Consider the following 13614-nt stretch of genomic DNA (forward strand, 5'->3'; position numbering starts at 1 on the left):
TATTTGAAAGCAATTCATTGTGGGCTGCTAAATTTATTCTGAAAATCAGAGTCACCAGCACCAAGGGTCCTTCTTCTGCGTGCAACAGGTGTAGGCAAAGAGCCACTGAATACGGTTAACTTAAGCTCAATGGGATTTTTAACAACTCAAACCATTGCTTGAATGATCCCTTTGGTGGTGTTTCTTGGAGCTGTCTCCTCCCACATTTCACAAAAGGATCTTAGTCACTGTAAGGTACTGAGTGCTTTGTGCCCCGTAACTCACCAAATGCCCACAACGGCTCTAAGCAGCAGACACAAGAATGAGCCTGCTTTAGACACGAGGAGACTTGAGGCACAGAGAGGTTAAATCACAGCCCAAGAGGTCAAAAGGCGAGTGACGGAGCTGGGACTTGAACCAGGTTTTGTCCCACTGTGAGGTCCTTGCCCTTGTTCACACCTCAAGCCCTGCTCCACGCCAGCAGCAGCTACTCTCGTCTCTGCCTCGTCCTCTGCACTGTCTTAAGGGAGAGGTTGGAACAATTAGGAAATCCTTGGTGGTTATGAGCAAAGCTGTTATTGCCCAAGGCAGCTCAGCTTGATTGGTATAAGACCATTCTCTCAGAGGGAACTGAAAACGTCAACTTAAAAATTGAATTATCAAAGCAAAGGGATGAAAAGGACAGGCCCGCCACATGGAAGTGTCCAGAAAAATCTTTATGGGATTATGCAACGAACTGCCTTGTCCACACCAGGTGACAGTGACCAAAGACTGGTATCTGTCGTTGTGCCAAGCCCCTTACCGGTCTCCCTGGGTGGGACTGGATTTAGTTCTTTCTCGCTTGAGGCTGCTGACTTGGTCGCAAACGCCCAACAGGAAATGAGGGTGGCCGAGACAGAAGGAGGAGAAGAGCTACCTTCTTAGAGTTCGGGGAAGGCAAAGTCAAGCAACAATGGCACCAATGTTTTCACCATCGGGTTGGCAAAAGTTGAAAAACGTGGGCAGAGTACAAATGCTGGCAAGATGGTGAAGAAATGGACACTCTTCCCGTATTGCTTGAGGGAGTGTGAATTGCCACAAGCTTTGGGGAAAGTCTTCCGGCTGTATTTATTAACAATAAAAATACGCATTTATTAACAATAAAAAAGCAATCTTATTTTGGGGACTTTATTCCACAGAAATAAAAGTGTCAGTGCCTAAGGATATATGGATAAAGATATTTGCTCTGCCCTTATTTAGAGGAGGAAATAGCTGGAAACCACCTGAATGTTCAGGAATAGGGGAATAATTGGATAAATTATGGCACAGGTGTTCTATGAAACATTATACAACTAATAAAAGAGTGAGTTAGATCTAGATATATAGGCCTACAGGTACATTTGCGATAAATTGTTAAGTGAAAAAAGCAGATTGCAAAATAATATATGTGACAATCCCATTTTCATAAAAAGTAAAAAAAACAAAAAACAAACCAACCCTTAGAAATATGTGTTTAAATTGTATTATTTGGTCTGAGCATGGAGGGAGGACAATAAGGATTCACAACAATGTGGTAACTTTGGTCATCTCAGTAGGGTAGAGAGAAAAGTATTCTCTTTTTCTCGGTAAACTGTCGTTTGACCTGCTCTAGCTAGCATTCTGATACTTTTGTCATTTACAATAAAATAAATCCAATAAAGCTTAGGTGCTGTTTTCCTTTGTACAAGGACAGACAAGTGACTATAATTGTTATAATTTATTGATCATTGCCTATGGGGCCATGCACCGTGCTAAGAACTTTCTCTGTGTGATCACCCTGGGAGGTCAATGCACAAGAAGAAATGGGGGTCACGGGGGTTAAATGACCTGCTCAAGGCTGCACAGCTAGTGCACAACAGAGCAGGGATTGGAACCCAGGTGTGTTTTGCTCTGAAGTGACATTCTTAACTCCTACTGAATGCTCCCACCCCGTAGCTGGGGCAGCTTCCTGTGGCCTTTCTAATAGATGGTTCCTCCTCTGGTCATATTTTTGCTTCCATTTTCTCTCTGCCATTATGTTTGGTAACCCTGAAAGAGAACTAACGTGTCATTGTCAGAATAAGACCTGAGACTTGTGCAGAGTGGAACATCTGTTTCCTGCCTGCTTCAGGCTGCAGGCATTGTCACAAACGGGGAAACTAAGTCATGAGAATGCTTCTTCTTTTTTTTTTTTTTTTCATTGTTTTAAATGTTTTATTTATTTTTGAGACAGAGAGAGACAGAGCATGAGCAGGGGAGGGGCAGAGAGAGAGGGAGACACAGAATCCGAAGCGGGCTCGAGGCTCTGAGCTGTCAGCACAGAGCCTGACGCAGGGCTGGAACTCACGAACCGTGAGATCGTGACCTGAGCCGAAGTCGGACACCTAACCAACTGAGCCACCCAGGCGCCCCAGATGCTTCTGATGAGCTCCCCACATACGGAACTGGGCTTAGAAGTCAGTGTGCCCGGTGCCTTGCTGCTGTCTCATTGTCAGTTGATAGGTGTTGTTTGGTTTTGTTTTGTTTTCATCTTATCTCAGGCTTACCATCAACTCTCACTGCTTTCTCTCTTGAGTAAGAACTTCACGGGATCTTTTATCAGCCATCTCAACTGTGCGGGAGAGTCAAAGAGCTTCCTTGCTAGAAACGACCTGAAGGATCACCTGGGTTGCCCTTTTCACACATGAGGAAACTGAGGCCCAGAGAGGTGGAGTCGTTGGTCTAAGATAACAGGGCTGCTCAGAAGTGCATCTGAGACTAGAACCGGGCTCCCCTGGGTTCTCATTCTGTACTCATGTTGCCTGGGCAATCACACACAGCACTTCAGGCCTTTTCTCTTCCACTCTGGGGCCTTGGCTTTGATGGCCAAGGAAATCTCAGATGAGGTATTTTTTTTTTTTTTCTCTCTGTTGTCTTATATTGTTTATTTGCTTTTTAATTTACTTTTTTGGTGCAATTTGATGATTCTGTTTTCAATTATTTTGAGTCATTGATGTTGTTTATAACTTATTGCATTGAGTTGGTAATACACACATTTAGTTAAAAAAAAAAGAGAGAGAAAATATAATCAGTATAGTGAAAAGGAATTCCTTTCACCACCCCGACTTCTCTTCCCTAGAGACAACTGATGTTACTATTATTGTCTCATGGAACTTTCCAGGGGTATCTCAATTAATAACCTATTTTTGAGATTATTTTATATTAGTACACATTGTGGTAGTCACTATTTTTAATGACTGAATGGGATTACATTCTTTTGGTAACTACTCCCCTAATGATGGACATGTAGATTGCTTCCAGTTTTTGCCCTGCAAACAGTACTATAGTTCATGTTCTTGCACTACAGGGCGTTAAACATCCGTACAAGTATCTCAGTAGGATGAACTCCTAGAGTTTCCGGGTCAAAGGGTATGTGCATTACACATTTTGATATTCTCCAAATTGATACCAAAGCTTGGTGCTGATTTACATTCCCCGTGACAGGTGTGAGAGCTCTGCTTCCTTCCACATTTGCCTAAGCTTTTAAAATACTGTGAACACCTACTATGTTTTTCATTTCTGTTTTTCTTGTGATGAGTGTTATAATCTGCTTGGGCTGCTATAACAAATGGCCATAGACTAGGTGGCTTAAACAACAGAAATTTCTCACAGCTCTGGAGGCTGAGAAGTCCAAGATCAAGGTGTGGTAATTTGGTTCCTCGTAAGAGACCTCTTCCTCATTACGTCTTCACATGACAAAGATAGATACGGAAACAGAGAGGGAGCAATCTCTCTCATGTCTCTTTTCAGAAGGGCACTAACCCCATCATGAGGGCTTCACCCTCACGGCCTAATTACCTGTTAAAGGCTCTGTCTTCCAAATACCATCAATGGGGGATTAGGGTTTCAACATATGAATTTTAGGGGGATACAAACATTCAGTCCATAGCAACGATGCTCATAGTCTGAGCATCTTTTTACATATTTAAAAGCCATATGTCTTTCCTATTCTCTAAACTGTGCGTGTCCATTGCTCATTTTTCTATTAGGATGCTCTGGGAGACTTTTTAAAGAGTTAAACCTGTACTTGCTGAAGAAGGAGACTTTGGTGACCAGGTGTGTAGGATGAAGGCCTCCTGAGATGGAAATACACCTGGATGTGATGGACCATCTCACCATTTGACTGTTCAGGCCCAAGTAATACCCTGCATGTTGATCAAGTGCTTTGGCTTTTTTTTTTTTTTTTTTTTTTTCCTAAACACTTCCATCAAGAGTTATCTTAATAGAAATGCACAACATTGGCCTGAAGTCAGTGGGTCAGCAATTAGGATCTCTTTTTGACAGATTAGGAAATGAGGTTCAGAGAGTTAAACTATGTTGGTCAAGGTAACACAACCAGGGGTGCCAAAGCCAATGGCACGCATCCGCTCACAGAGCCTTCTGGATTCAGGCTTAGGCTCTGGAGCCAGACAGACTAGGGTTTGATTGGCTTGCTAACTGGAGATCTTGGAGATGTCACTGCACTTCTGAGCCTCGGCTTATCTTAGTATAAGGATAATAACAGTGTCTTCCTTATGTGGTTGTTCTGAGGATTATATGAAATAATGTATGCACATTTGTTACAACATAGTGTCAGTGGGTTACAAGGTAGTTAGCATTATTTGTGGTAGTTCCAAAGCTCAATTCACACGTCTGAGACTTGTCTTTTATTACACGTCATCTTTACCCTGTTTTCTACTCTTCTTCTGCTTTAGTCCAGTCCACCTGAAACAGCTTGGTTCTTCCATGTTTGGGGGCTTTTAGCGAAGAAGTGGCTCTCCCCAGCTTTGCAGGGAGCAAACGCCTTGGGGGCTGGGAGAGGGCCTCCTGCTCAGACTGGCACTCCTCAGGACCATATGCTCTCAGGAAATGTTCGTTATTGAATGAACGAGTGAGGGTCTGCTCCCAACACAGCCGTAGTACAGTGCCGGGCAGTTACATTCCTGCACATGGCAGGAGGTCAGGAAACATTTACGCAATGAATGAATAACACACAGTGCCTAGGAGTAAGGGCTCAAAAGGCATTTCTGTGTTCGTTGCACTGCTTCTGGTACACAGAAAGCGCTAAGTGGCAGTCGTGGATATCCCTGGGCGAGGCTTATTGAAACCCAGTGCAAGAGCTCGGCTTCACTGTGCCTGGGTGCAGGGGTTCGAATTCCGCCGCCTCCTCTTCCCAGCTGGGCGACCTCGGGCAAGCGACTTAATCTCTTTGTGCTCCAGTTTTCTCATCTGCACAACGCGGACGACGGAGGGCGACCCGCCGAGGCACTCCCCGGGAGCACTGGGACCTGCAGCAGGGCCCATAGCAGAGCCCCCAGTCACGCCAGGCGGCCGGCGCCGCCGGGGGGCACACGCCAGGGGGCCCCGAGCCCTCCGCCGCGGCCGCCTCGGGCGTTCCCGGGGCCCGAGGTCGCGTCCCGTCGAGATCTGTGCCCCCCGAGGAGGCGGGGCACGGCGCCCACGCGGGGCAGCCCTCGGCAGCCTCGGGCCGGCCGGCCGCCGCCCGCCGGGGAGCCTCGCCGCCCGCACTTCTTTCTCTCCCTCTCGCTCTCCCTCCCTCTCCCGGCCGGAGGATCCAGCCGCGCTCAGCTCAGCAGCGCCGCCCGCGAGCCGCCGCCGCCGCCGCCGCCGCCGCCGCCACTCCGGGCCCCTCCCCCGCCCGCCTCCCGCCCCCCGCCCCCCGCCCCCCCCCGCGCGGCCGGCGCCCGTCACGTGACGTGGCGCCAGCCAATGGCGGGCCGAGCCGCGGTCGGCGGCCGCCATTGCTGTCAGAGCGAGCGAGCCCGGGGAGGGAGGAGAAGCGAGGCTGACTGGGGAGGAGGGGGGGGTGGGGGAGGAAGAGGAAGGAGGGGACGTCGCTCGGCTGCCGGGGTCGCCCGCTGGCTTCGTCCGCACCCCCCCCTTCGCGAGTTCGCGCTCCGCGGCGGCGGCGGCTCCGAGGCGGCGGCGGCGGCTCCGGGGCTCGCCTCCCCTCACGCGCCGGCGGGGGCCGAGGGGGAGTCGGTGGCTGGAGATAAACAAGGCGGCGGCAGCGGCGGCGGCTGAGGAACAGGGAAGGCGGAGGCGGCGGCCGGCCCGCAGCGCCGGCCAGGGAGGCAGCGGCGGCCCTGAGAGGCGGGGAGGGCGCCGGGCCGCGCGGACAGCGCCCCCCGCCGCCGCCGGAGCCGCGGGAGCCGCCGCCGCCGCCGCCCGAACAGGAAGGAGCCGCGCGGCCGCCGCGGACCCCCCCCCCCGCCGGCCCGGGCCCGCCGCCCCCGGCGCGGCGTCGCCGCGGCGCCTCCCGCCCGCCCGCCGGCCCTCGCGCCCTCCCCCGGCGGCGGCGGCGGCCCGGCCGCCCCGCGCTCCCCGGCGAGGCGCCGCCGCCCGGCCCGGCCTCGCCTCGGACGCCTCGCTCCGACATGCCCCGCTCTGGCGGCCGGGCTCGCGGAGGATCATGACTGCGGCAGCGAACTGGGTGGCGAACGGGGCGAGCCTGGAGGATTGTCACTCCAACCTCTTCTCGCTGGTGAGTAGCCGGGCTGCGGGGAGGGGGGCTGAGCTGGGGGGGGGGGGTCCCCGACCTCCGCCGCCGACCAACTTTCTCCTCCCGCCGCCGGGACTTCGCCCCTCCCTCGTCTCTCCCCGCCGTTCGCCTCTCGCCGATTCTCCCCCTTTTGGATCGTCTCTCCCTCGCCTTGGATCCCATCCAGTGTTTATTTGGCTCTTTAAAAATCATTTGTGAGCGCGGCGCTCGGCGTGGAATTTGCATGTGGAAGTCTCAAAGCTGCGGATTCTGGGTCGCACTTCGAACGCCCACCCTCTGTTGCAATCACACCCCCCTTCCCCTCCCCTTTTCCCCCGTTTTTTTTTTTTTTTCTTTTTTTTTTTTTAACCTAAATGTGGAAGGCTTTGCCTTGTGCTGCCCGCGCCCGCGATAAGCAGCCTTTTCCCCTCTTGTCGGATCGGCTGCCCGCCCGCCCGCCTTTTGAATTTTTTTTTTTTAATTCCATACTGACACCTGCAATTTTGCCCGAAAACAGTTGATTGAATGCGATTGTGTCAGTAAAGGACTCTTGCAGCCGAAGCTCCCGCGATTGTAAACATCGACAGCCGCCTGCCTCTCGGGGTTTACTACGCTGGAGAGCCGTAAAGCCATTGCACCGAGCCGACGGAAGGTGGAGAAGGCTTTTTCTTCTTTCTCTCCTCCTGTGTCTTTTAAAAACTGTTTTCTCTATCCTAACAACGAATCCACACACACACACAAAAGCAACAAGCTGGGCGGTTTGATAACATCGCTTTTATCTGCCTTCGCCTCTCTCGCGCTCTCTCTCTGATAATTGACAACTTTTCCTTCGGATTTGAAATCGCCTGCCTTAATCTTGAAGCAGTGAGGGTGTCAATTGTTCTCCTGGAAGCCTGGCATCCGACGACAACGTCTAGATTCATCGAAATTAAAAATGTATAGGGCTCCAGCAACTCTTTTCCTGGCGGTGGCAGTGACATTTGGTGGTAAATGCCATCTTTGCTTTTTATTGGGTCGTATTACCTAGCTCTGAAAACATTCACCTTGTTAAACCTGGCGTTTAGGCTAATAATTGCAGTGCGTGGTCTTTAAATATGTGCTTTGTGCATGAGTTACTGTATGTATAGCTATGTGCCCGGGAGACTACGAATTTGTTTAAATATTGAGCAAAGATTTGTAAACAGATGTAAGGCAATTATGTTTCGAGCGTAGAATATAATTGGAAAATTGGCTGAACGGTTTGTTTAATTTAGCCTTAAAAAAAAAAAACCAACTTAATTTTAAGTTATGTACCCTTTTTAGGGGGCCTGCATTTGGAGAGCGTGCATTTTGGAAATTGTTTTCTATAACCTCTGCAGAAGATAGAAGCATTATTTCCTGTTAATCCTTGTTTACAATTACACTGGATAAATAATTTAGTGTTCAAATTGTAATTAGTTACATTTAATTATGGGTAGCATACATGCTTTTTTTTTTTTTTCTTTGAGACTAGTGGGGAAATACAAATTCTTGCCAACTTTTCAAATGGAAGTGTTATTTTGCTAAATATTTCCTTATGCAGATAAAAAAATATCAAAACACATGATTTTTACCTACAAAGAGTGACATGGTATCTAATGACATAGCTTTCATTATAGTATAGATCAGGTCAGTTTTTTTCTTCCAACATTTTTATGTAGATATTTAGTCTTAAAATTCAATTATAAGTTGCAATTCTTCCTCTTTGTACTGTGATAATTTTCCCTTGATCTTTTGACATATGGGAATGGAATTCATTTTGTCTCTTTTCTCTCCCCGAGTATATCATTTAGTATCAGTCAGATTCAGAGACTTTAATAGATTAGCAAACATATTGATTAAGGGGTATTTAAAATGGTTTTTGTTTGGTGGCTGGAGACCACATTGACACTTTAACAGGTAATTAAAATAACCAAGTAGACCAATATTAGTGAGGAGAGAGCCCCGAAATTACCATATATCATTCTGACTGGTAATGGCTTGTGTATATGTGGCTAATTTATATACAGCAGATATTTTAGACCAATCAAACTGTATTATATGTGTAGCCAGCCTTTAGGATATAGCATACCTTTTATGTTTTTCCCCCCGCCCCCAAAAGCTTAAGTACAGATGATAATGTTAAAGAGATAAGATGCTTTAGATTCTTTTGGAGGAACAAACAATTTTATAGGAGAGGATTTTGTGTTTTATGACTGACTAAAGGTTTGTGCTTTGGGTATTTCTCTCCTGAACCTTTTAAAACCAGGAATAATTGAGTTTTGGGAAAAAAAATACACACACATACACACATATGCAAAATTACTCATTAGGTGGCAACTTTGAAATGCAGAACTGAAGAAATGCATGGGTTGGCCTTTTTTTTTTTTTTGAAGTCTGTAGAATTGTCTACATTCTCCTGTATGTGGAGGGTGCATAAGGTGCTATGTTTTTTTAAATATAGAATCAGTTAAAAAACTGCTGATAATGTAAATTTTTGCTCATTCCACATGAAGAGTTTTCCTTGAAAATTAGATACAGTAGCAACCTAGTATATTAAAAATATATTATCTAAAGTACATTGTATAGAATAGTTAATTCCAAAGGAGATAAAATTGTCTCTTGTTTAAAACAAAGCGTGTATTACAAGAACTCTTATGTGCTTAGTAATAGCATGCTTTTTTTTTCTTTTTGGTTTGCACTTTTTTTTGAGCAGAGAAAAGTATTGTTTATAGAGAATTTACTTAGATACTCATGTTAATGTGGATTGAAATATAAACTAGAGATTAAAGTTCTGTACCACACTAATGATCCACCCACTTTCTATTACCTTGAAGTATTCATTATAGCTTAGCAAAAGTTGTGCAATCAACTGCCTTTAGATTTTTGTTCTTGTTTTGCTTTCTGATTTTCTACTGCATGGCATCAGATTTCCCAGATTTTCTGTCACCCACCCCCATTTCCTAACATGTGAAAAATGCCGTTGTGTTTATATGATATGGGTCATTGTGTGTGTTTCTTATTCGTAACATTGTGAGATTTGTAACTGCTGCATTAAAAGCAGGCCTTGCTGTTACCTTTGTGACTCAAAACTGTTTTCTCATGCTGTCTGTCACATTTCGGGAAACCCTTGTTACATATTCACTCAGATTTAATTCAGTTAAGTATGTTAAATCTGCCTTTTTGGAAAGTGTAACGGTGCACCCTATGCTGTGTCAACTCACTTTTGAGGGAAGACATAATATCCAGATATAAATATATCTTTAGTTTTGTTTCTCTATTGAGATCATATGGAGGAAAGTGATTTTGTGTCCTTTAACTAGATTTAAGTTTATACTCTTTGAGTTGCAGTGATTTATCTCTTAAGTTTATGTTCCACATTCACGTTGTTTTATTTGCTTAGAATCTTCCTGACTAGGGGGTAATTAGGTGATGATATCAAATTCTCCCTCCCTGAGTTGAAACACACATACACATATCAGTACATAATTCCTGTGAAGGACCATTACTTTTGTATTTGAAGCTTTAAGGTAATCCGTTGTTGACCTGCTTTCTTTTTTCTTAAGAGATTTATTTTTTTGCAGAGAGGGAAGATAGTTCTAAGTATAGAAACTTTGGGATCTCTTGCTAGACCCAAATGGGGAGGACTGGGAGTAGAAAATGAGGAAAAGGGAATGATTTCTCTCATCTTCTCAAGTGCCAAAATATATATACACAGTGTATTTTTTCATCGCAGTTGCCAATTTTAGTATTTAAACTTAAAGCATCCTTTTTTCATGATGGTTTATTTTCTTTAATGAAAATATTTATAATTTGCTAATTTATGTTTTCTGTTCAGCATTTTGTTGTTAGTAGCACATGGTGTTAACAGTATTTATATATTTTTAATAGCAATAATTGCCACCCGGTAATAGTTGCCATATTAACCTCCAATTGCTAGTAAATATTTTTAAGTACATAATAGACAGCAATTTAAGGCATAGTGTAGCAGTTTACTGGACCGTTTTAAAGAGCCATTTGTACGTGTGATGAGTTCATAATTTTAAAGAGAAAATGTACCTAAGACTTGTATGCTGCTACAAAGTAATGTTGCTGTGTTACTGCTTGAAGTGCTCAGTGAGAGGAAGTTAGGTTGGGACTCTTTTCTTCTTTGTGAGAATAAAGGCCTGAGGGTGCCTTTAGGACTATAAGTGTTTATTGAGTTTATCCCAGGTGCTTATATAGCTTAGCATTTTCTTTGGAGTGTTTTGGTCATTTTTTTCCATAATTGTATTAGGTATTTATTTGAAAAAAAAAAAAAAATCTCAAGGCATTCCTTTAACTAACATTAAGTTATAGTAGTGGATTATATTAATTAGGTATGGAAAAATGGATTCATCTCTTTTGTTCACTGGCTAATTTGGCCTCGTTAATTGTGAGTTAATTGTATTCATCAAACACTTCCAGAGATCTCTACTCTTGAGATTAATAAAGAAGATACTCTGTCACTAGTTTGTACTATATGCTAGAGATTAAGAAAACCATTTGCAAAAGATAAGTACATTCTGTAGTTATGTTTGTCAGATTATTTAAAATTGAGTTGAAACTCAATGTAAATAGTAAAAAGATTGCTTATCTGTATTTTTTTTAATGAACAGTTAATACAGTTGTCTCTCCAAGTTTGATTCAGAGATAGACTATTTTTCTGAAATGACTTATTTTTGATACAAGAGAATAATAATGGTCCCTCCTTCAGTAGTAGAAGGTACTGATGTGTTCCCCCCCCCACCCCCCCGGAAGTGGGTAGTATGTTTATTTCATAGAAGCTAGCCAGTGAGAGAGAGTACACAAAGTTGCGAAAAATTAATAATAGGGTTGAATGTTGGGTATTATTACTGAAATGTACATTGCAGGCTACTTATTAAAAATTGAGAAAAAGAATTTCTGCAACATTGATATCAGTGTTGTTTGTTTAAAATGTGTGCTCATCTGCTTTAAAAACTGTTGTGTAGTGGTGACCACCACAATTTCTATTTTGTTATTTTATAAACATTTCTATTTTGAGAAGTAACATTTAATGCATTGCAAAGTGAGGTAATTAGGTAGCCTGAGAATGTGCTGTGGGGTATAATTAAAAAAATTCACAAACACTCATGCACACAGGCACGCATGCACATTTGTTTCATAGGACTTGCTTAGAGTTTTGGAATTAATGAATCAATATTTGTAATGTGTTCTTGGAATTTAGGACTCTTTTCCCCTCTTGAATCATTTAACTTCTTTCCGATCCTGTTCAGATAATTTCCTTTTATAGTATGTGCTTTCATTGTTTATTTGAAAGATTTGAAGGTGTTAGCTTTGTTCTGTTGGGGGAATTCACTTCATTACATAAGGGAGATGATTTTCCATTAATCTTGGTAAATATTAACATAAACGAGGAATTGTAAATTCAGACTCATTTACATGAATGAAATATGTATGCGTGCCCAATTTTTGTTTAGTATAAAGTCACTTATGTACATCAACATAGTTTTCTACCCTTTCTTTAGTTGATATAAAAAGTTTTAAAATGTTGCGGTTGGTGTTTCAGACAGTTCCCTTACTCTACTACAATGTTTTGTTCTTTACTATTAAAACTCATTTAGTATAAATTAGATTTTAATCCCCATAAGTTGGCTATCATAGTGTTCTTTTAGGAACTCCTGTTTTGCTTGCATTTATATTAGCATGCTTTAGTTATGTTTGTTGGAACAGAGTTGTTTTCCTTTTTTAAGCTAATAAAATGTCTTTCAGAGTACATTTGGATTCTAGTCTGGAAAAAAATAGGAAAGGTGACTCCCCCCCCCCCCCCCCTTTCTTTCTAGATGAGAATTAGGAGATCACTTGTGTCCAAGGGAAAATGTTAGGTCATTGTCATTTCTGTACTCTGGTTTATTATGTATATTTCTGAATGTTTATTTTCTAATTCTAGGTGAATTGTGGTAGAATCTTACTAAAACCATATTTTTGCTACTGTGAAATAGCACAGAGCCCTGGTTGACAGCTTTCTACATTTTGTACTTTTCCAGTACGGCGAAATTCCATTCCTGTTAAAGGAGCCTCCTGAGTCGATTATATTAAAGTTTCATTTATGTCTTTATTTTGCGTAGTTCTGATTTGTAACTTTGACTTAAAAAATGGAAAGGGGAAGATAAAAAGAATTAGGTAAACTTGCAGGTAAATATTCTTTTCTCACTTATCATTAGATCTCTTTAATAATTACATTGTAATTTGTTCTGAGTCATTGCATTAATTGGATATATTTAAGACATTTGATATTTAAATTTGAGGAAATATGTAAAATATGCAATATGTATAAAATACAGAATTGTGAATAGAATTTTTAAATATTGAGCGGAAATGTAAAAGGTTGATCATCTAAAAAGTATTAAATTACATGAAAACTGTTACAGTTTTTTCCCCTAAAGACAAGTTCCCCCAGTTGACAAGTTTCTGAGGAAGTATTTTTGTGTAAGACACATGGAGCTTCCTCATAGAGTTCTACATTATTTCATTAAATAGGAAAGATGATTAAATCCATCTGGGTTTAATTTGAGGGCTAATAAGTAAAGTATTCAAAAGAGTACAATTGGTGTGAAAAAACATTTTGTGTTGGCGGTTCTCATGATTGAATTTTAATGTCCTAAAGAGAAGTAAGGAAAAACATCAGCTCCTAGTTGGTTGTTTGTTCGTTTTTGTGTCTATACACGCCTGGCACCGTCCTCCTCATCTTTTAAGTAGGTCAAATGTCACCGCCTCTGGGAAGCTTTCCCTGACTCTTCTTGCTCCGTTCTCTGTGTCTCCGATACGCACCTGACCCTAAATCATGCTGGCATTCTCTTTACAGTTGGGCGCTCTTTAACTATTCGTTAAATGAATGACTTAATGGACATTACTCTCTTTTATTCCTGAGAGAGTTCTCATTGCTCATTTAGGTCCTGATCCTAAGTATGTTATTTTTTCTTTGAACTTAGATTTTTAGCTCTGTATTCTGAATATATGTTATCTAGGCTGTACGTACTGTGGCTTGGTAACATCTTAGATGAGTTCTAATGGTTTTTGAAGAGAATTCCACATCTGATCGAGAGATGTGCGCTTTCCAT

General features: G+C 43.0%; 1 protein-coding gene across 2 annotated transcripts in view; it reads left to right on the forward strand.

Moving 5' to 3' along the window:
• Positions 1-6294: 6294 nt before the first annotated feature.
• MED13L (mediator complex subunit 13L) overlaps positions 6295-13614 on the forward strand; it is a 305493-nt gene continuing 298173 nt past the window's right edge. For both annotated transcript variants that reach the window (XM_058691175.1, XM_058691176.1), the window contains exon 1: positions 6295-6499. In XM_058691175.1, the coding sequence (XP_058547158.1) occupies positions 6428-6499 (72 nt within the window). In that variant the 5' untranslated portion in view covers positions 6295-6427. The remainder of the gene's footprint in view (positions 6500-13614) is intronic.

Source organism: Neofelis nebulosa, chromosome 11, assembly GCF_028018385.1.
Source record: "Neofelis nebulosa isolate mNeoNeb1 chromosome 11, mNeoNeb1.pri, whole genome shotgun sequence".
NCBI classification, from domain to species: domain Eukaryota; kingdom Metazoa; phylum Chordata; class Mammalia; order Carnivora; family Felidae; genus Neofelis; species Neofelis nebulosa.